The sequence below is a fragment of the Phocoena sinus genome, chromosome 14 (assembly GCF_008692025.1).
Source record: "Phocoena sinus isolate mPhoSin1 chromosome 14, mPhoSin1.pri, whole genome shotgun sequence".
Taxonomy (NCBI): Eukaryota; Metazoa; Chordata; class Mammalia; order Artiodactyla; family Phocoenidae; genus Phocoena; species Phocoena sinus.
In genome coordinates, this window is record NC_045776.1 from 63,146,448 (window position 1) to 63,174,269 (window position 27,822).

The following is a 27,822-nucleotide window of genomic DNA, read 5'->3' on the forward strand; positions in this document are numbered from 1 at the left end:
CCAGCTGTCCCAGGTGGCCGGGAAAGAACAGAGAACAGAGCACTGGGGGTTCATCCAGATCCATCCCCGGGCCTAGGGGTCTGCAGGGGGTGTGGTATGAGGACCCCAAAGGAGGGGGGGGTGTTCAGATGGAGGCTGGGCTGTGCAGAAGTGAGGTTGGTGCTGGAAGCCCTGCCTGCCCACAGGTCCCACCTGCTAGAGCATGGCCCTGGAGACTCACCTGGAAGAAATGCAGCGCCCCCTCCCCGCTACATGCTCAGATGCAGGAGGTGGGCAGGCCCAGGCATCTCTCTCTCCCTCCCCAGGTGCTAGGCTTTACTTGGGGCTGAGATGGCCACCTGGGACTGGACTAAAGTTCAGAGAAGAGGTCCTCACCAGGGAAAATGCTCAAGTGGGCGGGCAACCAGCTGTCACCAGACTGCGGCGGGCGTCCTGGTGACACCCTTCTAGCCTGGGGGTGGGCTCTCGGCCTCCCATCACCCCCAACAGCTCTGCCCCCCAGAAATCAAGCTTCCAGGGCTGTAGCCTTGGACAGGCTGTGAAAGGAAGTGAGGCCATGGCCAAAGGAAAGCAATGCACACCTCGTGTAAGATGATTTATTTCATTTATCAACAACATGGGGGCCGAAAAGCCCAGCTACAGGGCATCATTTTATCACAGAATCAGCCTCAGGCAACCTGATGGATCTCTCTCCCCCTCCGGCCCTGGGAGCTGCTAGGCAGGCGATGGGCTCAGCACGCCCCCTCCCTGCCGATGAGAGGGACAAGATGTGCTCTGGCCCCCTCACCAGGGGCCAGTCCCCAGGTCCCTTGGGAGAAGGGCGCCCTCTCGGCCCAGTAGGAACCAGAACCAGGGAGCAGGGAGGCCAGGACAGCTGGTGGCGGTGCAGCCCGTCCCTGCTGAGGAGGAGAGAGCCTGGTGAACTTCAGGGGACCGAGCCCTTCCCGAAGGTTTCCCACTGTGGGGTGATCCACAGCCACAGGTCTGCAGGGCCCCAAAAATACCTGCCGATGGGACGTGGCGGGAGGGAAGGCCGCTGCTAGCCTGGAGTCAAGTGCTCCAGGGCAAAGTGCTGTGGGGGAAGCTGGGAGCTACCACCCCCCGCACCCCCCACCTGGCCTGGGACCCTAGTCCTCACTGGAGTTGTCAAACTCCTCCCAGTCAGACACACTCATCACCTCAGAGGCGAAGTCCGGGTCGGCCTGGCTGCGGTCAGGCGTCCCGCGGGGCGGCTCAAGGAGCAGGGACCGCGGCAGGGTGAGCACGCAGGCCGCCAGGCCCGAGATGGAGTTGTCCAGCTGCGGGCCCTCCTCCCAGCAGTCCTTCTCCACGTCATAGATGTGCACATAGCCAGTGCGGCTGCCCCGGTTGTGCGAGCGGCCACCCAGCACGTAGATCCTGTTGTCTAGCACGGCGATTCCGGGCTCACCGTGCCCTGCTGGGAGCGGGCAGACGGATGACCACTGCCCGGACTTGCAGCTGTAGCAGGCCACCTGCAAGGCAAGGCCCCAGGCTCACATATGAGGCTGAGGGACGCAGTGGGGCTGTGGGCAAACGCACCCCCCGGAGGAAGGGCTCGGGCCAGGCTGACGCTCTGGCCCCTCAGCCAGCCTGTGGCCCCAGGAGTGTGGGTGTCTCCCAGTTGGTCTGGGGGTGCCAGCTCACTCCCCTCCACCACTGAAGCTGAAGACTCAGACCCCATGCACACCCAGCAATGGGGGAGGTGCAGATAAAATAAGGAAACAGGTGCTTGCTAACTCATGATGACCATCAACATTCTCTTGGGGGATCCCTGGCGGTCCAGTGGTTAGGACTCAGTGCTTTCACTGCTGGGGCCTGGGTTTGATCCCTGGTCAGGGAACTAAGATCCCACAAGCCATGCAGTGCAGCCAAAAAAAAAAAAAAAATCTGTTCTCTTCAAAATTACTCCAAACAGTAAACAAATACATGGGAAAATGTTCAGCCTACTAGTAATCCAAGAAATGCAAAACAAAACATCAGGGACAAATTGTCAGCTGTTAACCAGCAGCCACTGGGGAAGAAAAGGCACAAGCCCGGGGCTGGTGGAGGCGTGGTGAAGCTGTCCTGCTGTGCACCTGTCTGACCAGCCAGCACAGCAATGTGCAAAATTATCAAGAGTCACTCGGACACTACCCTCTGACTCAATGATGATCCCCTCCGGTCCTCCAGCCGCAGGAGGAGGAATGGCCTTCAAAGGAGCCTGTGCTCAGCTCTCTGGGACTTGTATTACTTTACATGGCAAGAAGGACCCTACAGACTCATTAGGGTGGGGACATGGAGATGAGAGGTTATCCTGGATTTTCGGGGGGACCCACCTAGTCACACAAACCCTTGGAAACAGAAGGGAAAGTCTGATGGGGGCTGAAAAGGGAGGGGAAGCTGCCGCTGCTGGCTTAGAAGAGGAAGGGGCCTGACCCGGGGGACGTGGAGTCTTTTAGAAGCCAAGAAGGGCTTCAGGCCACAGCAGCCAAGGAATCGGGACCTGAGTCCTACAACCACAGGGAACTGAACTCCACCGACACCCTAAGTGAGGAGGCTGTGGATCCTCCCCAGGCCCCACAAAGGAAAGACCCCTGGATTGCCGTCTGGTAAGAGCCACAGACGTGTAACACACTTGTGTTGATTTAAGTGACTAAATTTGTGGTGATTTGTCCTGGCTGCAATAGAAAACGAAAACGCTAGAGCCCAATGGTTCTCAACACTGGAGGATCCCACCCAGGAACTTCCAACTCAGTGGGTCTGGGAGTGGCCAGAGAATCTGCATTTCTTATGAGTTCTCATGTGATGTGGGTGCTGCTGGCCCGGGGACCACACTTAAGAGAACCACTGCTCTCACCTCAGGAAATACCCCAAAATACCCAAAAGCTCTAAAAAGCAAATATTACTTGAAATGTTACCTGGAATAGCCACAACTTGACCAACCCAAACGTCACCAGTTTGGTGGAATTCTGCACAGCCACTGGGTGGGGTGGGGGTGGGGTGGTCATCAAACTAGAAGACACGCCCACAACAAACTTGAGCCAGAAACCAAATGGGATGATGCTCTTTGAGTAAAATTAAGTGGAAACCATGCACAGGTAGGAGGACTGAAGCTAGTGGCACAGGGCCAGGTTATGGGAGTTTTTCTTCACCCTTCTCCATTTTTTCAAAGCTCTGCAATGTGGTTACATTAACTTTATGTAATTAAAGTTTTTAATAATAATAAAGACAAGTGAAACTCTTCCGTGTGATACTCTAATGGTGCATACATGCCATCTGTCTAAACCCACAGAATGTGCATCACCAGGAGTGACCCTGGGCCAGTGTAGGGTCATCAGTTATAACAATGACACCCTCTGGTGGATGCTGAGCCTGGGGAGGCCGTGGTGTGTGGGGGCTGGGTGCACACGGGAAATCTTCCTGCTCAACTTGGCTGTGAGCCTAAAACTGCTCTAAAAATTGGTCTGTTACAAGGGAAACCCGCCCCCACGGCAATTTTTATCGGTGACAAGCAGAAGGTAGGCACTCCGCTGCTCACCTGGTGCACGTCCCTCCTGTAGCCCGCGTCGTTGTTGCTGCCCCCGACCACGTACAGCTTGTCCAGGAGGGTGGCCATGCCATGCCAGGCCCGCCGCACTGGCCCGTCAGCCAGCGTGTGCCAGGTGTCGCTGCCCGGGTCATAGCAGTGGGTCTCCTTCAGGTAGTCCTCGCCCCGGCGGCCGCATGTGATGTACATCTTCCCATCCAGTGTGGCACCCGCATGGGCGTACACCTGTGGGCCGGGAGAACCGGGGGTGCGCGTGTGTGCACGCGTGTGCGTGTGCAGCCCTGCCGACATCCTCCTCATGGTCTGACTGGATCTTCGCTGGGCACACCATCCTTGTCCCCCACCCGACCTCTTCCCAGTGGAAGATGATTCAGGGCCCTGAGGTGACGCTGGGCTTCTACAAGAGTAAGAACAGAATCTCTGTCTTTCCCCTGCCCCTAAAGGTGACAGCTGCATGGGGACCCAAAGGAAATCAAAGCCTTGTCTTCAGTGAGGCCCTTGGTCGCCTCCACCTTTCCCCCACCCCTGACTCCACTTTCAACATCTGCTTGTTTGGGGCTTCCCTGGGGGCGCAGTGGTTAAGAATCCGCCTGCCAATGCAGGGGACATGGGTTCGAGCCCTGGTCCAGGAAGATCCCACATGCCGCAGAGCAACTAAGCCTGAGCACCACAACTACTGAGCCTGTGCTCTAGAGCCCGCGAGCCACAACTACTGAACTCACACGCCACAACAACTGAAGCCTGCGCGCCTAGAGCCTGCGCTCCGCGACGAGAGGAGCCACTGCAATGAGAAGCCCACACACTGCAATGAAGACTAGCCCCAGCTCGCCTCAACTAGAGAAATGCTGCACACAGAAACGAAGACCCAACGCAGCCAAAAATAAATAAATTAAAATTTAAAAAAAATCTGCTTGTTTGCAAATAACAAATGATATGACCTGGTGAGCACAAAAGTGAGATACAAAATCAAACAAACAGCAGTCTTCAGTTATGAGAGAAAACTCACCCCCTGCTTTAGATTTTGGTCCTCAACCTCACCCCTGCTTTCCACTGCACCCGGGAGGCACACCCTCTCTGCCCAGCCGGCCCCACTGCCTCCAGGCCCCCCTCTCACAGCCCACAAGGGCCTCCTGCTGTGCCCGTGTGCTCTGCCAGCAGAGATGTCCTGCAGGACCGGGAAGCCCCAGGGCCTGTGTTACAGGGCCGGTCACTGACACCCAGGCTGTGGGTAGCACAGCAAGGGGCTGGAGAGGTGGATGGGGCAAAGGGCAGGGGACAGAGCAGTGGGCAGGAAACACACCATGGGGCTAGGTCTTCTCCCACCAATGGTGGGCATCTGGGGAGGTGTTTTTTTTTAACTAAAGTTTTCATCTTGAGGTAAGTGTAGATCCACATGTAATTGTAAGAAATACAACCACCCCGCATCCTTCATCCTGACTCCCTGGGGGAAGAGCTTGTGGGCCTCAGCACATCATAGCCTGGGTGCTGACGTCGGCTCCATCAAGACTCAGGACGTTTCTGTCTCCCTCTTTACAGTCACATCCACTCCCCACCCTCCAGTCCCTGGCAACCACCACCTGTTCCCCACGTTGTCGCTTCCAGAGTGTGGCTTGAATGGGATCATGTGGTATGTCACCTCTGTGACAGGCCGCCCACGTCGATGTGCAGACCCAGAGTTCCTCTCCGACTCCAAGCAATTGCTCTGCACCGTGTACCTGCCTGTTTGGTGAGCCTCTCGCCCATGGAAGGACATCTGACTGGTCTCCAGTTTCTGGCTATTACCAATAAATCTGCTGTAAGTATGTGTTCAGTTTTTTTCTCTGGGGTAAATGTCCAGGATGGCGACTCCTGGGTCACATGGCAGTTGGAAGTTAACTGCACCTAGTACTGTCACATTTGCCATTTCAGCCGCTCGACAGGCAGTCTCCCTGCTGTGGCGTCCAGTCTGCATCCCCTAACTGCACGTCTACATCCTCCCTGTTGAAGTGTCTCCTCCCGTCTTCTGCCTTCTTTCCGGCAGGTCCCCGTGTGTGTGTTTCTCAACGAGTTTCGAGGGTTCTTTACACACATTAGATCCTAGTCCTCTCCCAGGTACTGGTTTGCAAACATTTTCTCTCACGCTGCAGCTTCCTCTCATCATCCAAACAGGGACTCTTGCAGAGCAAAGTTCTGCAATTTTGAAGAAGTCCAATTTATCATTTTTTCTCTTTATGAGTCATGCTCTGGGGGTCGTCTAAGTACTCACTGCCTAGCCCCAGACCCCGAATATTTTCTTCTACTTTCTCTAAATGCTGTGGAGTTTTGTATTTTACATAAGTCCGTGCACCATTCTGAGTCAATTTTTGTGTAAGGTGTGAGACTTGGATCGATGTCCATTTTCTTGCCTATAGATGTCCAGTTGCTCCAGTACCACTTGTGGAAAGGTAATCCTTCCTCCATTCAACTTTTTCATCTTTGTCAAAACTCAGCTGGGCATGTTTCTGTGGGCCTATTTCTGAGTTCTCATTCTGTGCCACTGATCTCCGGTTCTATCCCTCTGCCAATACCACAGTCATAATTACTGTATCAAGTATATACGTAGTAAGTCTTAAAACCAGGTAGATGGAGTCTTCCCACTTTATTCTTCTTGAAAGTTACTTGAAGTATTCTAGATCCTTTGCCTTTCCATATAAATTCCAGAATCTCATCTACATCTACAAAAACTCTTGCTAGGATTTTCATAGGAACTGTGCTGTATACCATGTATCAATTTGGGAGGAACTGACATCTTTGTGTCTTGGAATTCATAAACATGATATGTTTCTCCATTTACTTACATCTTCTTTTATTTCTTTCATCAGCACCTATACTTTTCAGCATATAAATCCTAAAAATGTTTTGTTGGATTTATACCTAAGCATTTCATTTCTGAGCAATTGTAAGTGGTGTTGTATTTTTAATTTCACTGTCAACATGTTCATTACTAGTATACAAAAATACAGTTGGTTTTTATATGTTTATATGATATCCTGCAATCTTGCTAAGCTCACTTATTAATGCAAGAATTTGGGGGGGGTACATTTAGATTTTTTGACAATTTTGTCATCTGTAGAGTCAGTTTTATTTCTTCCTTTTCAACCTGTGTGTGTTTTCTTTTCTTGCCTTATTTCACTGGCTACACCCTCCAGGACTGTGATAAGACTGGTGAGATCAGACATCTCTGCCCTGTTCCTTACCTTAGGAGAAAGCATTCCATTCAGTCCTCACCAGTAAGTATAACGTAGTGGTTGGAGTTTTGTAGATGCTCCTCATCATGTCAAGGTAATTCTTCTGTTATTTTTTTCTATTGTTACTTTGTGAGAGTTTGATCATGAATAGATGCAAAATATTACAAGAGCCTATTTCTGCTCTGATATGATCATGTGGTTTTTAATATGGTGAATTACACTGACTGCATTTCAAATATGGAACCAGCCTTTGGTCATGAATTTCTTTTTCAGGGAGAGGAGCTTCTATTTGCTAATATTTAGTTAAGAACATTCATATATATGTGTATCTATGACAGACTTGTTCTTTTGCGGGGGGACTGTTTTATCTGGTTTTGGTATCAGGGTAATATTAACTTCAGAAGAACTGGGAAGTATTCCCCCTCTTCTATTTTCTGGGAAAAAAATTGGTATTGGTATTATGCAGAATTAACTTTTCTTTAACTGTTTGGTAAAATTCTCCAATTAAACTATCTAGACCTGCAAATCATTTCCTTAACAAGTATAGGCCTATTCATATTCTACTTAGTCTTGTGTGAGGTGTAGTAGGTTGTGTTTTTTGAGGAACTGGTCCATTTCATCTAAGTTGTCGAATTTACACACGTAGAGTTGTTCATAGTATCCCCTTATTATCCTTTTGACGTTGGCAGGGTTTGCAGTAATGCTCCCATTTCATTCTTGATATTTTAAATTGTCTTCCCTTTCTTCTTTGTCGGGCTTCCTAGAAGTTTGTCAATTTTATTGATTTTGTGGAAGATCCAGTTGTTTCACCGACTTTCTCTGTTTTTCTGCTTTTAACTTCATTGATTTCTGCTCTGGTATTTATTATTTCTTTTTTTCTGCTTGCTTTGGGTTTCATTCTGCTCTTATTTTTCTTTTTCTAGATTCTTGAGGAGCTTAGATTACTGATTTAAGATTTTTTTTCCTTCCTTACTGTATGCTTTTAGTGCTACAAATTTCCCTCTCAGCACAGCTGTAGCTGGGGTGCCACAAAATTTGACATGTTTTCTTTTTTTAAAAAAAAATATTTATTTACTTATTTGGCTGCATTAGGTCTTTTCTTGGTCTGCGTTGGGTCTTTGTTGCTGAGCACAGGCTTTCTCTAGTTGTGGTGAGCGGGGGCTACTCTTTGTTGTGGTGTGTGGGCTTCTCACTGTGGTGGCTTCTCTTGTTGTGGAGCATGGGCTTCAGTAGCTGTGGCACACGGGCTCAGTAGTTGTGGCACATGGGCTTAGTTGCTCTGCAGCATGTGAGATCTTCCCAGACTAGGGCTTGAACCCATGTCCCTGCATTGGCAGGCAGATTCTTAACCACTGTGCCACCAGGGAAGCCCTGCATTGGGTCTCAGTTGCAGCACGCAAGATCTTCGTTGTGGCATGTGGGATCTTTCGTTGCGGTGCCCAGGCTTCTCTCTAGTTGTGGTGCATGGGATTAGTTGCCCTGCGGCATGTGGGATCTTAGTTCCCCGACCAGGGATCAAACCCGAGTCCCCTGCATTGGAAGGTGGATTTTTAACCACTAGACCACCAGGGAAGTTCTGACATGTTGTCTTTTCATTTTCATTCAGATCAAGGTATCCTCAGGTCCCCAGATCCCTAGCTGGTCTGCCATCTTCTTTCAACCTTTTTGAGTCTTCTGAGTTTGTTTTACACATAACGTCCAGAGTTCTGTGTTGTACTGAGCAGGAGGAACCAAGAAGGACACATCTACTCTACCTTTCCAAAGGTGCAAGTTCTCTGGGAAGGTTTTTAAGTGAGCAGAGAAGGGCTTCTGCCGAGACCTCCTTCCTCTCCTCCAAAAGCATGGGATGGCCACCCTCAGGTCTGGGCCGTGCAGAAGAGAACCTCTGACTGGAGCACTCTGCCCGCTGCTGGGGCAGGGAGCTCTCAGTCCACTGGGGGCACATCAGTGACCAGTTCCTAAGGATGCCACGTGGGTGGGACCCTGAGAGACAGGTGGGAGGGAGGGAGGAAGGGAGGGAGAGAGGAAGGGAGGGAGGGAGGAAGGGAGGGAGGGAGGAAGGGAGGGAGGGAGGAAGGGAGGGAGGGAGGAAGGTGTCCACCCTGCTACAGGCTCTGCAGACACCCTGAAGGCCTCTGCAGTGGCTGCACACCCACATCTCCAGACCCATGGGCCCCCTGCCTCTCTGCTCCTCCTCTGGCCTGGCACCGCCCCTGCTCCTGAGCGGATCACCCCGCCCATGGCTAGCACCCCCCATCTCCACCTCCAGGCTGACATTCCCCGAGCCTGGCTTCCAACCAGATGTCTCCAGCATCTCATGTTTGTCACTTTCCACATGGAGCCCCTCCTTTCCTGTTCACTCCCGAGCTCACCTGTGCTCTGAGAGAGCGGCCTAGCCACCACACAGCTGCTCACACGGGTGGCCTGGGAGTCTCCATGGCCTCTCATTCCTAACCCATCAGCAAGTCTGGTCAGTTTACCTCCAAGCGACACGTCGAATCTGCCCGTCTCCCTCGTCCCCCACAGCCTCCACCACAGCCCACACCAGCCTCGCCTCTGTCCTGATCACCCAAGTGCCCTGGCCCTGCTCCCCTAACACCCTCTCTTCACATGCATTCCCCATGCTTCCCCTCTTCCTCCCGGCCTGGAAGGTCCTTCCTGCCTCTCCCAATGGCTGCCTGTCTTCCGTGGACCTGGTCTCACTGACATCTCCTCAGACGGACCCTCCCCAAACAGTCCAGCAAGGTCCATCCTGCCGAAGCCCCTCCTTAAGCACCACTCAGCTCGGCCCTCAAGGTCCTTTACTCATCTGTTCAGTGGTTGAGAGTGGTCTCTCCCACTAAGTTGCAAACACCATGGGAGGACCTTGGTCACTTTTTATCACCACTGGATCCCCAGGACTTGGTATCCAGAAGGTGCTTAATAAATAGCTGCTGAAGGAACGAACGGATGAAGGAAGTTAGGAACCTGGACACCAGGGAGAAGCTGGCTGAAGGCTGAGGTTGCCCCTCTGTGGCTACGCTGAGAAGTGCAGCCTCCCTGCCGTCCGAAGAGCCCCTGGAGCCCCTCCCCCACTCCCCTCCAGGACAGAGCTCAGGGTCCACCACCGCCCACTAGGTCTCAAGGACCCCTGGTCTTTCCCAAGAAAAACCTGCCCTCTTCTGAACAGGCAGGGAGTGCCCTCCAGAGGGGCTTCCTCCCCAAAGAGGCCAAGGAGCAGGGGGCAGGCTGGCTTTCCCTGCCTGGGAGGAACTGCGGTGGGAGCCCCGGGCCTTCCTTGGAGCTTCACGGACTGTGGAGAGGAGCTGGGCCCATCAGGGAGACCCCTGGGCTCCTGAAGTTGGAGTCTAAGGCCCTGGGGCTCAGGAAAGGGTGACAGGTAAGGAGGGGAAAGGAGGGGAGGGGAGGAAAGAGGGTCAGGGAGGTAGTAGCTCCTGCCAAGGCCTCGGGGCCGGTGCAGCAGAGCCCGGAGGAGAACCATCTTCTCTGCTGGGGGAGTCAGGGTGCCCAGCGGTGCTCACAGGCACTGGCACCCAAGGTGCAGCAGGGACCAGCAAGGCCCCCTCTTGCCCTGGGGTCTCATGTCTGGTTTGGGGGCCAGGGTCTCAGCACCGCAAGCCCATAAGGTGAGAGAGGTACCCCCATTAAAGCATCACTTTTGCACAATGAACGTATTTTTCACATCTTCAAGCTGGAACAAACCAAAGTATTGTGTAGGAAACACATGATTTAAAAAAACAAACCAACATGTAAAATATAACTTCTAAAGTGTTTCTGGCTTCTTGAAGGCCCCGTCCTTGGTTGGGGGTTGGGGGGGAGGTCTGAGGCCACTGGGCCCTGCCTCCTGCATCCCTCAGGTTTGACAACTTGTTCCAGCTCATCTCAGCTGTGCTGAGGAAGAGAAGGGGAAGGCTTCTGTCCACATTTGACTGCAGGGTTAAAGCAGCTACCCGGGCCAAGGTAGCAAGACCCAGACGGGGGTGGAATTCTGGGGAAGGGGGTCTCTCCTGAGGCTGCTGGCTCAATCTCAGGAGTCCCCCACCCCAATCTTAGGGCACAGTCCAAGGAGGGAAGAGGGCTCTGATAATCGGCTGGTCTCCCTGGCCGTGCCTCCCACTCCCTCCACACAGCCCAGGAAGCAATGCAGCCGAAGAAGGGCCCCATGGGAGGGGTTTCCTTACCTCCCTCTTGAGCGGGGCCACGTAGGCCCAGGAGTTGGTGGCAGGGTCGTAGCGCTCCACAGTGGTCAGGTCATTGTGGTAGTCGCGGCCAGCCACCGCGTAGATGTACTTGCCCACAACACACACGCACAGGTCGGCGTGCTCCTGCTGCAGCGACTGGATCTGGAACCATCGGTTGTGCCTCGGGTCGTACCTTGTGGGGACAGAGGACAGCATGTCACCAAGCAGCCCCTCCCCTAGCACCCCCTCCCCCAGCCTGGAGGGTGGGGCCCGGAGCCTCCTGGGTTTCCGACCACAGCGCCAGGCCCTCCAGGTGTGACCTCACGGTGGTTTCTAGACCCTCCACTGTCCACTCCAAGCTGCCCAATGGCTGTTCCTACAACCACCTCGATCTCACCTGTCTCACGTCAAAATCCCCATGGCCCTGCTCTCAATCATGAACGCCCCCAATTATGGCCTCTCGACTGGACGACTGGGCACAACAGCCTCCAGGCCTCCAGCCAGCACTCCCTCAGGCTGGTCGCCAGGCTCCTATCACAGCCCACCTGACCCCCGTCCCCCACTGCCTGTGCATCTCCTATGTGCAGTTCCCGCCCTCCCCAGCGGGATTCCAGGACAGAGGCCTGCGAAGAGGGGAGGGGAGAGAAGCCCACCTCTGCTGAGCCCAGCACCATCACCAAAGCTCGCTCTCCTGACGTTGGGCCACCTCCATGCCCCTTTCAAGGGGACGCAGCTGTCCCTGTCACAGCCCTGCCTTCACCTCACCCCATCAACCTTCGTAAAAGAGTCTAACCCCCATGCGACAGCTTCCTCTATGCCCCCAGCATGGAGCTGCTCCTCCCCCCAGCCCTGCCCTCTCCTGCCTCCAGAGGGCTTCACTTTTCAGCCCGGTCTTCTCAGCCACTCCAGGACAGCCCACGGCCACCCCACGTTCTCTCCTCACACTGTTAATGCCCGTTGCCACCTCCAGCTGGTTGCTCACTGGTCCCACGTGGACCCCCGGGCTCCCTACATCCCACCCCTCGCTCACCAGCCAAGCCCCTGCTCACACCCAAATCCTCACATGCCTGAGCCCAGCAGCTGAGGCCCTTCAAAGCCCAGACACAGCCCCTGCCCCATCTCTCCAGGCCCCAGGCCTGGCACCCTGCTGGGCATGAGGCCAGTGTGCTATTTGAGTGGACACAGGTGACCACAGAGCCTCAAGGGCCAGGCCCGTGAGCCCGAGGTCCCAAGCCCACTCATCCCCTACTGCGTCCACTCTTCCCCTGGCTCCCCACCAACCCCGCCCCCAACTCCGGCACCGGCAGCTGAGCGTCGGCCTCTGGAGCCCCCGCCTCTGGAGCCCCCTCACTCCATGCATGGCCCCTGCACACTTACAGCCTCTCTCTGATAAGTGTTTAATTCTCCACCATAAGACCAGCTCCGAAGCAGACAGTTTTCTTTGGCCTGTGCCAGACGCCCCCATTTCAGCTTTCACCCCCAAAACAAGTTAAGTGCACTCGACAGCCGCTTCTTCCCGCCACAGCCCCTCCCTGCCAGCCGAGAATACAGGAAACGGGCCAAGGGAGAGAGAGGACAGGCACCTGGGCCACGCAGACCCAGGTCTGGGCATATCTGGCCATCAGTTTTACTGTCCCGACGTTCACTCAGCTCCACACCCATGGGGTTATGCTGCCTGCCTAGAAAAGCTACCATGAGGGATCACGAGGGTCAAGTCATGTGACAAGGGTTCCTTAAAGGACCGTGGTCCATGTCTGTCTTCCCAGACCTGGTGGCGCACCTGGCTCAGGGCAGATCACACACTGTCCGCTCAGGGAAGGGAAGGAGGGGTGAGGTCACCAGCGGTGGAATCACTCAACAAACATCACTGCCCCCAACATGGACCAGCCATGGCTCTTGGCGCGGGCACCCAGGGCCCCCTTTTCCACTGTAGGTTGGGAAACAGGCCAAAGGGAGCAGAGTAGCCAAGTCTCCACTTAAGGACAGGTGCCGGGAAGGAGGAGTGACAGAAGGAGAGAGCAGGGCCGGGAGGGCGCCTGAGAACGAGTGACCGGGCCCTGCCAGGTGGAGGTCCAGCTGGGACAGGCAGCCCAGGGCAGGAAGGCGCCTACCACAGCCTTCCTGTGCACAAGGCTTGTTCACATTTCACATGCGTCTCTTCTGCCCCATTTTCACCAGGGAGACGAGTCCCTCCAGATGCTTCCTCTGGCCTCCTGCCCTCACAGCACCCTGGGCTGGGTTCATCTGGATTTGCGGTGTCAGTTAAGGTGAATGAGATGAATGAAACACAAACACATACATACAGACACCACATCAATAATTCAGACATAACCACAGTTTTGCTGATTTCTTATCTCTCCACCATGTTCTGTATCCCACATTTTCCTCTTTATTGGTTTAATTTTCCACTTTGTCAGAATAAGTCCTCAAGTAATATTTTTTTCCTAATAGAAATAAACTAAACCATTGCATATAAGGATTCAAATCCTTCAGTCACTTTTTTTTTTTTTTTTTTTTTTTTTTTAAGCTTCAGTCACTTTAATGCTGACTCTGGACCATCCTACTGCAAACTCACAGGCGAAACCTAGGGTTGGCATGAGAATGTTCTGAGGCCTTATTAAACTCAGTGATTGCTCTCACGTGTTTCCATGACTTAAGCCTTCCCATGATTATTGATGAAGTCCATTACAGTTAGGAACATTTTTTGAAACATACTGCAAAATATTAATAGCCCTGAAAATGCCTAAGGACAAAAACAAGTTATCACTCTATGTAGGGTCGGGGCATGTGGCAACATGGACTGGCCACCACCGGGTAAGGGTGCAGAGCTGCAGCTGTGGGAAGGTGCCCTAGTCACGTGGGCAACACAGACGCAATCAAGGAAAGAAAAGAGAAGTGTCATAGCTCGGAGGCAACGTGCTCCGACAGAGCTACCTTTTCACACGCTACAACCTGTTAAGTCCCTAACTCCTCAAAACGCAAATGCTAATTTACTGCAAAATCTTGTTTTCTTATATTCTGACAGCCTGTAGATTCTAAGGGCGGTGAACTGAGAGGAAAGGGCAGAGAACCAGACTCTTAACTCAAATTAAGATCCACCTGGCAGTGTGAAGAGTCCACCAGGAGATGAATGAAACTTTCACTCCGTAGAGATGAGACCCCGGGGTCTCCCCACAGCTCACCAGCCGTTCCGCACCGCAGCCTGCCCGGCAGGTCTCCCTGACCCCGCCTCCAACAGTGACCCAACCTCTGAGTGGAGTCTGAGGCTGTGGTTGTCAATCACGGAGGCTGACACCAGCACCTTCCAGAGTTCTGGTGGGTCTCACAGCACATGTTCACAAAAGGGAAACAGACCGGGTTTGAGAGACAGAGGTCAGCAGCTCATGACAGGACAGACTCTAGAGTGTCTGCTTTGAAGATCTGGCCTTGGCCCTCCAGCTGGAAGTGGCAGCCCTTTGAGGCCTGGCAGGAGGGAGGCCTGAACCTGGGACTGCCACCACCCCCACGCCCCCCGAGTACGCGTCAGGTCAGGGAGACGATGAAGGCATGGTTTCCTCCCTTCTGAACTGGGCCCCCTCCCGTTTGACCACAAAGAGCTGCCAAGCTCTGGGCCTCACCAGTTTGACAAAAGTGATCACTTCCTGGGGTGGGGAGAGCAGAGGAGGTCGACGGACGGGGGTCTCCTCCTGGCTTGGGGTCCCCAGGCTCCCATCCAAGGGGCACGTCCAGGCCTGACCCCACCCTCAAGACGGAGCAGGAACAGGAACGCAGTTGGCTTCAGCTCACCGCTGCCACAGCTGGCAACCCCTCTCTCTCTGCAGTGCCATCTTTCAGCTTGTGGGGGGCAGAAACTTCCCCCAGGCACCAGACCTTAAGATCAAACCAAAGTACAGGGGAGGGGGCCCTAGAAACCTCCTGGAAGTGGAGGCCGTGGAGATTTGCCCCACTTTCCTTGCTCTGACCAATGAAATGGATTTGTGGGATCCCAGCCTCGCAGACTGACAGAAACCATGGCCTCCCCTGGGGCCTCACACCCAGCACATGGCTGATGACAGGGCCTAGGGGCTGGGGGGTGGGAGGAATTTGGTCTGAGGTTCAGCACTGCCTGTGGGCCTTCCCTGCCCCCCAGGCTGAGGACTATGCACTCAGGGGAGCAGGGCGACAGGAAGCCACCCTCCACCAGGAGCCTGTGCGGTTACGAGAGCAGAGCTAAGTGGATAGGTGAGGGGAAGCTGGGACCAGGGGTGTGAGAGCAGAGAGAGGCAAGGTGGCCATGCTCCCAGGCCTGGTCCCCTCCTTCCTGCCACAACACCCCATCCCAGCCCTCACCCACAAGATGGTGGGGTGTGCTGAGGGGCGAGGGGGTTTCTGAGGAGGGGGGACAAGAGCGGGAGGGGGCATCACGGGCCCCCTTCCTCATCTCACCGCCATCCATGTTCTTCCCATCAACCTGCGCCCACAGAACGGGCGCAGACCTGTTCAAGAGGATGACTGCGTCGGCCAGTGGCACGTGCCTGGCAGAAGCCACCCTCTGGGCAGCCACCCGGCCGAGGGCCCCTACCTCCAGCAGCGGGACTCAGCGCGGAAGCCCTGGACATTGTTGTCCCCTCCAATCAGGTACACGAAGTTGTTGAGCACGGCGATGCCCTGGTTGGACATGCGGGGCGCCAGGGAGGCGGTGAAGTGCTTCCACTCCCCCAGCAGCGGGTTCAGGTACTTGGCCTGGTCGCTGAGGACAGTGGACGGCGTGGAGTGGATGCCCCCGAAGCCCACGACGCACTGGAAGTCCGAGCGCAGCTCGGTTTGTGGGCCCTGCAGGCTGGGCTGCAGGCTCTCGTTCCGGTGGTACATGAGGGCTTCAGCCACTGTGTCCCTCAGGGGGCTGGGGTCCAGCTTGTCGTGTAGCCGCTGCAGGACCTCGGCTTCCATGAGGGGGAAGCGCACGGTCTCCAGGAGCTTGGGTGGCTCATGCAGCGGGAGCCGGTCAGCCTGCACCTGCTCCGGAGGGTAGTGGTAGAGCAGGGCACCCTCATACACCTCCGTCTCGCAGGACACCTCCAGGCGGTTGCTGCTCAGGAGGGCATAGACCTTCTCCAGGGGCAGCTGGCGGTACTTGTCAGTCCGCGAGAAGGCCACGAAGTTCTTGAGGATGTAGGCGTCCAGCTGCTCGGTCAGGCGGCTCAGGTCAAAGAGCTCGGCCAGCCGGTAGACGTCAAGGATGTTGTCCTCATCCACCCAGGGCGTGAGGAAGTCACAGCAGAAGTGGATGATCTCGGGGATCTGTAAACAGAACACATACATTCAAGCCCAGGCAAAGCGTCTGGGTGCGGGACCTAGCGCGGAGGCGCGGGTGGGGCTCACAGGCTCCGCCGGCCCCACTCCCGGCCACACTGGACACGCCCGGGGCTCACAGCATTTCGGGGCTTAAGTCTGGGCTTGGAGGTGGTCTCTGAGCCTCAGCCTCCTCGTCTGTAAAACAGGGATGATGTGGCGAGGAACCACCTGACACAGGGCGGACCCCGACACACGCCAGCTGCCTTTTGAATCAAAAGCACGGGATCTCCAGAGAAGTGCAAGCAGCAGGACAGCCACCACACTGTGGGGCAAGGACACCCTGCGATTAGGTAACCAAAGAACCCAGGAGGCAAGGCAAAGGCCCGGAAAGGCTGCTCAGGGGCTGCTAAGTTCTGCAGGAAAACTGGATTTCAGAATCTCTCAAAATGGGAATACCTCTCTTATCCAGCACCATCAACAAATTCATTACATGAAAACTAATTCTGCTGGAATTTGAAGCTTATTAATAAATGTTTAAAGTCTTTTTATTTTTTCTGGTTCTAGACACTTGGTGCTTGCCAGGTGACATGCTGAAGGCTGAATGGAAACCTGCAAAGTGCCAGGCGTGTGTCTCCCCCCACCAGGAACGTCCCCATCGTGCTGCTTCCTTAGGTCCTGAGGGTCTTCACTCGACCATCCATTTCCTCCCGAGCAGGTGCTTCTGCTTGGCCTCTTCTGCCTAAAATATTACCTCTGACCTCTCAGAGGCCAGGAGCTGAGCACCAGGTTCTGGGTGGAAGGTGAGGGCTGACAGCCCTGAGTGGGCCTGAGGAGCAGCTCCTGAGAACCAGGGACTGTCTTGCCCTCCCTGGCAAGGTCAAGGTCCCTCATCCTTGTCTCAGCGCAGGGACCTCTGGCAGGGAATCTCACCAAGGCCTGCCCCATGCAGGAGGCCCACGGGAGGCCCAGAGAAGGGAACTCATTTGCTCGGGGTGACCCAGTGGATACGGTCTCACTGACACTCGGATCCACATCCCTGGGGATACCACGAAGGGCACAGCACATGGGGGACAGGCCACCAACAGCCACTGGCTACATGAACAAACATGACCTGGTGGGCCTGTGGACTCGGAACTGTTACACCAAGTAAAACTTGCTTTAAAAACAACATTGCGGGGCTTCCCTGGTGGCACTATGGTTAAGAATCCGCCTGCTGCGGCTTCCCTGGTGGCACAGTGGTTGAGAGTCCGCCTGCCGATGCAGGGGACACATTTTCGTGCCCCAGTCCGGGAAGATCCCATGTGCCGCAGAGCGGCTGGGCCCGTGAGCCATGGCCGCTAAGCCTGTGCGTCCGGAGCCTGTGCTCCGCAACGCAAGAGGCCACAACAGTGAGAGGCCCGTGTACCGCCAAAAAAGAAGAAAAAAAAGAAAAAAAAGAATCCACCTGCCAATGCAGCGGACATGGGTTCAAGCCCTGGATGCCGTGGAGCAACTAAGTCCATGAGCCACAACTACTGAGCCTGAGCTCTAGAGCCCGGGAGCCACAACTATTGAGCCCACGGGCCACAACTACTGAAGCTCGTGTGCCTAGAGCCCGTGCTCCGCAACAAGGGAAGCCACCGCAGTGAGAAGCCTGCACACCGCAACAAAGAGTAGCCTCCACTCGCCACAACTAGAGAAAGCCCACGCACAGCAAGGAAGACCTAATGCAGCCAAAAATAAATAAATTTATACAAAACAAACAAACTGGGTTTCCCTGGTGGCACAGTGGTTGAGAGTCCGCCTGCCAATTCAGGGGACACGGGTTCGTGCCCCGGTCCGGGAAGATCCCACATGCCATGCAGCGGCTAGGCCCGTGAGCCATGGCTGCTGAGCCTGCGCGTCTGGAGCCTGTGCTCCGCAACGGGAGAGGCCACAACAGTAAGAGGCCCGCGTACCGCAAAACAAAAACAAAAACAAACAACAACACTGCATAGAAGCCCGGTATGTTAAAAATAAAACAAAACCAAGCCGGGCTGCCCCAAGCACCAGCCATGGCTCTGCCTTGAGGTCTGAGGGGAGGCAGCAGGTCTCTGAGCCAGCGACGGATGCAGCAGAAGGCAGAGCCCAGCTGGGAGGAAGAAACGGAGAGAAGGAGGCCGGGACAGAGGCGAGGGCAGGGAAACAAAGAACACGGTCACATTCACAAGGACGACTCGTCCAGACATGGACCCAGAGGACGAAGGTGGACACAGAGGAGAGCCTGGCGCTAGTAGAGTGGCTGTGGGATACACGGTGCAGGGAGCAAGGCAGTGTGCGGTGTGCTGGGGAGGGGGGGCAACGCCGACAGCGAGCACGGGGGGGAGAGGTTCTGGGGGCAGCTGGCTACTGGAGGTAAGTGTGGTCCCCAGAGCAGCAATGAGGGGACAGGACATGGGGACAGAGGAGCTCTCTGAGTAAAAGAAGGAACTTCTGCATGAAGGCCGCCCTGGCTCAGCTCCACCTGTCCACCCGCCACTGAGAGTAAAGGCACAGGGCTATTAGGGCCCCGCCATGTGGGGAGCCTCCAGACACCCCCAAACAGGCTGCTTTTCCTACTGCCCCAGACGTGCTCTGACCTCATAAAAGGTCAGGATAAGGAACTCGGCATAAGACTTTGTTCCAGTTTCAGGACACGAGGGAAAAGCTGTCTTCTGAGCCAAACGAGGAGCCTGCCGACACTCTTGAGAGCAAAGGGCTCACCACCCACCCTCACACCACTGCCTGGCGGGCACCCGGGACCCATCTGGGCCTGGCTCTGCCTGCCTCAGACCAGGAGCCTCACCTGAAGCTGGCAGGCGGCGACCAGCGTCTCCTGGACGTTGCTCAGGCTGAGTTCCAGCTCGGACGTGTAAATGAAATGCAGGATTTGGCACATGGCATTGTAGGACACGCCGTGGATCAGGACTTCTTCCTGCTCCATCTCCTTCAGCCCCCCAGCAAACATGCCTCTGCAAAGGGAAGAAAGGAGATGGCAGGGTTACACCCATTAGGACGCCAGGCCGCAGAAGAGGGGCACCCAGAAGCACCCACAGCTCCTGACCAAGCTTGGCAGCTGTTCTGGAAACATCCATCTAATGTGCCCCAGCAGCCGCACGTGAGCCTCTGCGGGCAGGACCATGTCTAGCGCGCTTTCTGCTGCATCCACCCGTGCAAGTCCTGGGCCACAGCCGCAGCCCAGGGCACGTGGTGAAAGGATAAATGAATGGGAAACAAATGTAAAAGTCCTCCGCTCAGCAGCTCCGTACCCAGCAGCCACTAAACACCAGGAACCGTGCACAGAGCCAATGCGACAACAGTGAAGTGAAGTGGCAGGATCCCTATGTGCGTAGAGTTAATGCCAGAAGACAGACACGAAGACACAGGGCACTTCCGGTGGTGGAATCACTGTCAAGGACCACAACAGGGCATCTGACCGAGGAGTGCCCAGTGCGGGAGAAGAGTGGCTGGAGAGCGATGGCAGAAGGGCCCACGATGAGGAAGTGGAGGTGGCAGGCACCCAGGGCCCAGGGCCAGGAAGAGCTTGCAGGCAGGCAGGCGGGCAGGCAGGGCGAGGAAGAAGAGGCAGGAGGTGAGCCTGGGCCAGGTCCTGTTACCCCCGGGGTAGGGTAGGGTCTGGACCAAAACCAAGGCAAATGAGGTGCTCTCGGCGAGTCATACACAGGCCTGAGCAGAGGAACTTCAGATCTTGGGCTCCTTGGCCAGAGTGGAGAGGCTGGAGCAGAGGCAGGGAGGCTCCTGCTGGGCTGGGGAGGCCACACGGCTGGGGAGATGGAGTAGAGACCACCCTGGGGCCGAGAGGAGAGAACAAGCGATGGAGGGAACCCAGGAGAGCATAGGAGGAACCCAGGCTGGGCAGGAAGACACCTGGCGGGACCAGAGTGAGAGAGGGCAGTGGGAGTCCCATTGTGGCTCCAACACTGTGGGCACCCCAGGGCATCTCAGCAGGGGTGTCAGTTAGGTGTTTGGAGGGAGGAGGCTGGCAGTCAGGGGAGGAATCTGGGCTGAAATATGACAGCAACATGGAGGTGACAGAGTGGCTATTGTCACATTTTATATCACACACACACACGCACACATACTCTCCCTCTCCCTCCGTCTCTCTCTCAAGACCTAAATTACACGAAAGGGTGCTCTGGTCACCAGCCCCCCTCCAAGGGTGGCACTATCCCCAGAGGCAGTACCCGCGCCTTAATCCCCACCTGGTTTCGACTTCACAGGACACCTTGGAGACAGCCCCGATCATCCGTACACACAGCGCTGCCCCTCTCTGTAAAGGCGGTCACAACTGATTTAACTGTTCCTGCCGGGGTCCACCTGGGTTACTTCTGATCTCCTGTTATTTCTCCCAGTGGATGGCTTTGCGCCCACGAGCTGTTGCTCATGTGAACGCCAGGATTAATTTCAGGAAAGCAACTGCTGGGTCAAAGAGTTTCATACAGGGCTTCCCTGGTGGCGCAGCGGTTGAGAGTCCGCCTGCCGATGCAGGGGACACGGGTTCGTGCCCCGGTCCGGGAAGATCCCACATGCCGCAGAGCGGCTGGGCCCGTGAGCCATGGCCGCTGGGCCTGCGCATCCAGAGCCTGTGCTCCGCAACGGGAAAGGCCGCAGCAGTGAGAGGCCCGAGTACCGCAAAAAAAAAAAAAAAAAAAAAAAAAAAAGAGTTTCATACACACACACTTGGATGGCACTGCCCACGGCCTGTCAGGTAGCGCCACCAGTGTGCGGGGAGCCTGCCCCCCACACCCTCAGAACCAGAGGAAGACGTCGCTCCAACTGCCAGGAGGAAAGGGAGAAATCTTGTAAACAATGGGACAGAGACTCTCTTCACAGGTTTAACAGCTGTTTTTATATTCTTTTCCAAACAGACCAGATGCTTTGCCCATTTTCTGTTAGACTCTGTCTTATCAATTTAAAGAAACTGGAACCTCTGTGCATCGGTGATGGGCATGTAAATTAGCGCAGCTGCTGTGGAACAGTATGGGGTTCCTCAAAAAATGAAAAACAGAATTACAGAATGTGATCCAGGGAATTCTCTGGTGGCGCAGTGGTTAAGAATCCGCCTGCCAATGCAGGGAACACGGGTTTGAGCCCTGGTCCGGGAAGATCCCACATGCCACGGAGCAACTAAGCCCATGAACCACAACTACTGAGCCTGCGCTCTAAAGCCCGCGTGCCACAACTACTGAAGCCCGCGCGTCTAGAGCCCATGCTCTGCAGCAAGGGAAGCCACAGCAATGAGAAGCCCGCGCACCGCCACAAAGTGGAGCCCCCACTCACCGCAACTAGAGAAAGCCTGCAAGCAGCAACAACGACCCAGTGCAGCCAAAAACAAACAAATAAATAAATTCTTTTTTTAAAAAAAAAAGAACATTACTGATCTGTACACTTAAAAATGGTTAAGATGGTAAATTCTATAGGGTTTTTTTTTTTTTTTTTAAAAGGATGTTCACCAAGTCCCCAGCAGGCGGGCACAGATAGCACAGACCACAAAGAGAACCCGGGCCACCTCTACTGCCAGGATGTCATAACCAGATGTCACAAGGTGCCAATGAGCTGCCTCGGATATGAGGTGGGGAGAACATTTCCTGTGCCAGCTTGTACCAGCCCCCAACCCCTCTTCCAAACCTTTGAGGTCAAGTGTGTTTCAGAATTCACAACGTTTCACCTGGAGAAACCCTTATCTGTGCCACATATGATGTCACACTACCCCCCATAGGGTCTAAATCAAATCCAAACACCTCAATATTTCCAAACCAAAATGTACAAAGACCCATGCTAAGTAGGACACATATAAAAGTACCCTCATATCAGTTCAGGGTGGGTTTCGTGGTTTAATGAATTTCTGCCAAACTTAGACTTTTAAAAAGCTGGCAATGTAGGAGAATCCAACTTCTGCCTCCCCCCTCAAAGATCAACGACTGTATAGATTGGACAGCTATCCACAAACAAAAGAGCTCCGGGAGGGACTTCCCTGGTGGTCCAGTGGGTGAGACTCCACGCTCCCAATGCAGGGAGCCCAGGTTCGAGCCCTGGTTAGGGAACTAGATCCCACGTGCCGCAACTAAGATCCCGCATGCCACAACTAAGATCCAACACAGCATGCATGCATGCATAAATAAATAAATAAATAAATATTTTTAAAAAACAAAACAAAACCAAAAAAACAGAAAAACCAGCTCCAGGAGACTTCCAGAGGACACTTGACAAGTTTTAGCAACATATTAGAAAACAAAACAACTTTGAGTATCAGAGCTTTGAGGTTTGAGTATTATGAACTAGGATTTGCAAGGGAAAACAGTGTGGATGATAAGGAACGTTTATAAATGGTTACCACGGGGGTGAGGTGGGAGGGCAGGGATAATGTGGTGCTTTCCACGATTTCCAATTCCAGCAGCTTTTCAGCTGTGGCAGTGGATGCTGGATGTGACCACATGCCTGCTGACCTGTCTGTGGATGGCCACACGCCAGGTCGCCTCAGGCTGATTAGGGCCTCGCACTGGAAGAGAGGTTTCCTAACACGGAACCAACTGTCCTTCCACGAACAAGGCCCAGCAGGCGGGGGTCTACTGCTCCACATGCCCAGGTCTCACTGAGCATTTCACACACTCTGATTCATAAGGAACTACAGCTTTCCGTGTGTTGGCTGGACACCGCTCAGCACCTGGCAGACACCCCACAGGGCGTCCCCTACAGGGCCCAGCCATGGGCCCACTGCCCTCCAAAGCCCTTCCTTCCACCCCTGCCCACATCAGATATCTTCAGCAGCCTCACTGGGAAAAACCCTTTATCATTTCAACCTGAGTCAGTAACTGAAATGAATAATAAGGAAATAAACCCACTAAAGCTTGAGAATCATCATTTCATATGCACATACCAGAGATGAGTCTGGGTTCTCCCTGGTCCCAGTGGGAGGGGGTGTCATCCTGCACAGTGACCGGGCCTGACAGGGGAACACCTCCCAGGACAGACCCACTGGAAGTGGCTGCCAAAGGGCCAGGAATCGCTCCTGGAGGATGTGGGGAGACACAGAGTGTTTCCACCAAGAAGGGAGAGGTGGCACCAGTAACTGTCCTTTAGGAAGAGGACCATGACTGTGACTGTGACAGTGACAGGATGGCCTACATGGGGAGAGAAGTTCCACCTGAAGGGCTTCGACAGTGTGTCCAGGAGGCCCTAAGCCAGAAGGACTCCAGTGCTTGACCTTCTGGGCCCTGAGGCCTCCCACAACTCTGCCCTGCCCACTGCCCTGTCTTCTCAAAGCTTGTAAAAGCTGAATCCCCATGAACTGAAGGGACACTGTTGTCCCTGGACATGTTTGCTCTAAGGCACCACTAACCACTGGGTCACCCTCTCCATAAACTCCTTCTGGAGAACAGGAAGCACTTAACCACATAGAAATATTTTGCTCATTAGTTCCTAAAGTTAAAAGATGAGAACTACAGGGCTTCCCTGGTGGCGCAGTGGTTGAGAGTCCGCCTGCCGATGCAGGGGACGCGGGTTCGTGCCCCGGTCTGGGAGGATCCCACATGCCGCGGAGCGGCTGGGCCCGTGAGCCATGGCCGCTGAGCCTGCGCGTCCGGAGCCTGTCCTCCGCAACGGGAGAGGCCACAACAGTGAGAGGCCCGCGTAACGCAAAAAAAAAAAAAAAAAAAAAAAAAAAAGATGAGAACTACAAATGAGCCTTGAAGACAAAAGAACCAAACAGAATGGGAGACAGAATACAGGGTCTCAGGTCAAGTGGGATGGTGGCACCAGCTCTGCCCAATGTGCTCAGGGCTGGGCTGGCGTCACGTAGGAGGTCATGAGAAACTCAGGGGACAGAGAACCCACAGGGAGGGTGGGAGGCCGAGGCCCAAGGGATGAGGAGGTGAGAGCAAGAGGTGGATGGCCAGGTGAGGGTGCGAACGGAGTGACTCCACATCACGTAGCTGGTGTGGACGACATGCATACGGTACTGACCACCTGCCTCGGCCCCCACAGAGGTCCCTGGGCCCGTATGGGCTTCCTGATGGTTTTACAAGAACACTGGGTGGGGCTGAAAAGTCTAAGGCATAAAGCATCATAACGTCTTTTAAAAAAGGCGTGTGTTACAAGGGCAGTGAAAGCAAATGCGGCAAAATGGTAACAACTGGTGTCCAGGTGTTTGTGATACTATTCTTTTCAATGTTTCCATAGGTTTGAAATTTTTTTAAATGAGATGATGGGTAGCCAGAGTAAAGTAGAAAGAAAATCTGTTTCACACCAAGATACTGTACTTATAGTAGAAAATTCATTCTAGAAAATACAATATCATAAGTAAAGCCAAGCATACCGCCTTTAAAAGAAAAAAAAAAAAAGGGAGCACATGCCCCAGAGATGGGGCAGCTGAGAGAAAAACAGACCCCGAGCCCCCTATGCCTGCACAGCGAGAAGCGGGAGAAACCCGGGGTGCCAAGGCGTCCACCTGGTGCAGCCAGCATCCCTGCTACCTTACTATGCAGACTCACCTGAAGTAATCGCAGGACGCAGCCAGCAGGATGCGATGGGCCTCGATGTGCCTCCCCTCCACCACCAGGACCACGTCAAAGAGGATGCCGCTGTTCCGCAGAGCCAGCAGCCCCCGGAGCAGCGCCTGAGAGTGCTGTGCGCTCCGGTAGGTGTTGCTGACACAGTGCGGGTGGGAGGGCTGTGCCGGCAACTTGCAGAGCTGGGCGAACTCCTGCTCCTCCGCCATCCTGACCACCGCTCCCAACCTCAGCACCGTGGCTGTCAGCTGCCAAGACACAGGGGCGAGGAATGAGCCTGGGAGGCAGCGCAGCCTGTGCAGGGCTGGCCAGCTGTTCGGGTCCCTCCCTCCTGCTCACCTGTGCTTTCCCCGTGGTCTCAAACCTCTAATTCCCTCTCCCCTCCCACTGCTGTCCAAACTTGATGCCTTCTTCCTCCTGACCTGTGTCTCTTCATTGCCAAGATTCTCCTTTCCATTTTATCTGCTTCAGCATCACCATGAAACAAAAGGGTTCTAGAGACAGACGGACCCAGGCAGGAAACCCAGCCCCACGGTGGACTCAGTGTGGTGAACCTGAGTGTCAAGCCCCTCAGCTGAGAAAAGGGGACTACAAGCACCCAGCCCCTCGGGGCATTCTCAAATTTCCTAAAGGATGAAAACAAAGCACCAGCACAGACTAGGTTCTCAAGGGCTCTTCCTCTCTTCTATTGGGAAAGAACACTGGGTCCCCCCCACAACAGGAACGGATGAATAAAAAAGACAACAGGCCTAGGTGGTGGTACAGGGGAGGGTTCCAGGCCCTACCTTCTTTTACCGAGATTTTGAGTCAAGCACTGTAACTTCAAGTAAATTTGGTACATTCAAGATTGTCTGCATTGTCTTTTAAATTCAAGCTTAACTTCTAATAATTGAGTCAATATGTTCAAAACAATACAAACTGATTTGAACAGGAGCCTCAGAAACCCCATGAGTAAAACCAGCTACTGCAAACACATTTTGGCCAAGCACTCCAAGCCAACCACAAGTGACTGGGGGCAGCCAGTCCTACACCGAGCTGTGGGGTTTAGCTGTGCACTCTCCAGGCCACAGCACTGCCAGCCAGCGGACCACTTGCCACATCTCCCTTCCCCACCTCACGTTCCTCCACTATCCCCTCTCCAAATGTGCTTCTTTTTCAATCCCCTACAGGACCCTTGAAAGAAAAAAGGAAAAATAGACTTTACTATAAAACAGAAAGGTATACTGTATTATGAAACTTAAATTTCCCTCCCACTTATGCCCCCTAACCAGATCCTCTCCCAGAGGAAGCTATTCAACTTTCCTGTCACCCTTCCAGGTAGCACCTATGCATTTGCAGGCAGAGCTGTAGAACAAAATTTCCCCCTTTTATTAGCTTTTACACATGATAACCTCGTATCCCACCCACAGTCCATTGTATGTATAACCGTATTTTATTTAACCAATCCTTTTCAGAGAGACATTTGGGTTTCCTTCAATTGTTTGCTGTTGCCAACAGTTTTGCACTGAAAGTCACTGAGATCTGCCATATATGTAGCAGTTAAATGAGGAACATTTACTAGATATAGAACTGCTAGATCATCTTAATTTGAATGTGCAGTTGCCATTTCAATAGATATTGCCAAATTGCCTTCCATAGAGGTTGTACCAATTTATTCTCCACCGGCAAAGTATGAGAACCGGACTGCAACCACTGTCTAGCACACCAATAGCGTTGTTTTTTTTAAATCTTTGCTGACTTAGATGAAAAACACCATTTCACAGTGTAACTTCGTTTTGCTAATTCATAAAATTTCAAAGAATAAAATATTAAGTGGAATGCTGCACATCTTTTGCGATTCCCTTCCGATGCCTGTTTTTCTGAAATAAAATATGTTCTTGGGGGTTCACTCTCTGGCACCCTCGACCTCCTATTCATTTTACCCAGGTTCCTCTATGATGAAGCCCTTCCCTAGATTAACTACCCTCGGCCCCATAACGTCCCCGATTCTAGTCACGGCAAGCAAGGCCCTACGTTCAGTGCTTTTCAGTTCAGAGCTTTGGAGGAAGCAGGAAGGAGGTTTTATGTCCCAAGTAGATACAAACTGAAGGACGTAAAATGAATTTTCATGAATTCATGGATGACAGAGTCGGAAGCATCTCTGAACAATGTTCAACTCAACACAATTTACTGAGTAGGCACCCTCAGTCCTCTGCAGGGCCCCAGCGTCTGCCCTCCACGAAGCCCAGTCCCTGGCAGCACGAAGCAAGGTCTGCAACAAAGGGAAAGGGAGTCCCACTTCCCAGGGGACGGCCCGCGTCGGGTGCGGATGGGATGCGTTCTGGACCATCGCGGCGCGGAGGCCGGAGCGGGGTAGGGACGAGCCCGGGCGGAAAGCGCTGGGCTCGGAGCCGGGGTGGGAGTGGGCAGACCATTGGCCGGCGCTCCGGGCCGAGGCGTCGCACTGACAGCGCGGCCGCCGGGGCTGTCGGGGGCCGTCCAGGTCCGTCCGTGCAGCAAGCGGGAGCCGAACCTGGGCCGGTTGAGGGGCCGAGGCTGGCATGCCGGGGTCCAAGGTCGCGCCAGGGGGACTGCGCCCGACCGGCCGCCTGTTGCAGGGCCGCCGGCGCAGCGCAGGGGCCGCGGCTCCGAAGGACGCGCGCGGACCCGCGGGGGCGACAGGCCCACCCGAGGCCCGGACGCCGGCGTCCCCGCGGCCCCTCAGCTCCGACCCCACCGCGCCCGAGGGTCCCGCCCGCCGCCCCCGCCACGTCAGGCCGCCGGCTGGCCTCAGGCCGCCGCCCCCACCCCGGCCCCGTCCGCGCCCGGCCCGCGCCCCCGCCCGCGTCTTCCCGCGCTCGCGCCCCGCGCGCCCGGCCCGAGCCCGGCCCCGGCCCCGCGCCGAGATCCCCGCCGGCCCGCGCTTGCAGCTCACCTAGCGCCGCCGCACGCTGAGGCCGCACTCGTGGAGGCGGGGCGGGGCGCGCGAGGCGGGGCCTCGGGCATCACGTGGCCTCACTGCGCAGGCGCCGGACGAACGCGGGCGGAGGCGAGGCGGGGCGGAGAGGAGGGCGTGGACCTGGCAGGGGCGGGGCAGAGGGCGTGGGCCC

General features: G+C 54.7%; 1 protein-coding gene across 4 annotated transcripts; it reads right to left on the reverse strand.

Annotated features, from left to right (window-relative positions):
* Positions 1 to 582: 582 nt before the first annotated feature.
* Positions 583 to 27,713, reverse strand: KLHL22 (kelch like family member 22). 4 transcript variants are annotated; one of them, XM_032602800.1, is made up of 8 exons: positions 27,648 to 27,713; positions 24,716 to 24,981; positions 19,012 to 19,177; positions 15,496 to 16,214; positions 10,935 to 11,127; positions 3,539 to 3,772; positions 1,179 to 1,493; positions 583 to 896 (listed from the first exon to the last, which is right to left on the reverse strand). In XM_032602800.1, exons 2-8 carry the CDS (start codon positions 24,940 to 24,942, stop codon positions 732 to 734), a joined length of 2,019 nt encoding a protein of 672 aa, XP_032458691.1. In that variant the 5' UTR covers positions 24,943 to 24,981; positions 27,648 to 27,713; the 3' UTR covers positions 583 to 731. The 4 variants fall into 4 exon arrangements, with proteins under 4 accessions (XP_032458691.1, XP_032458689.1, XP_032458690.1 ...); XM_032602798.1 differs by having other exon boundaries at positions 583 to 899; XM_032602799.1 differs by lacking the exon at positions 27,648 to 27,713 and adding an exon at positions 25,073 to 27,323 and having other exon boundaries at positions 583 to 899.
* Positions 27,714 to 27,822: the final 109 nt, after the last annotated feature.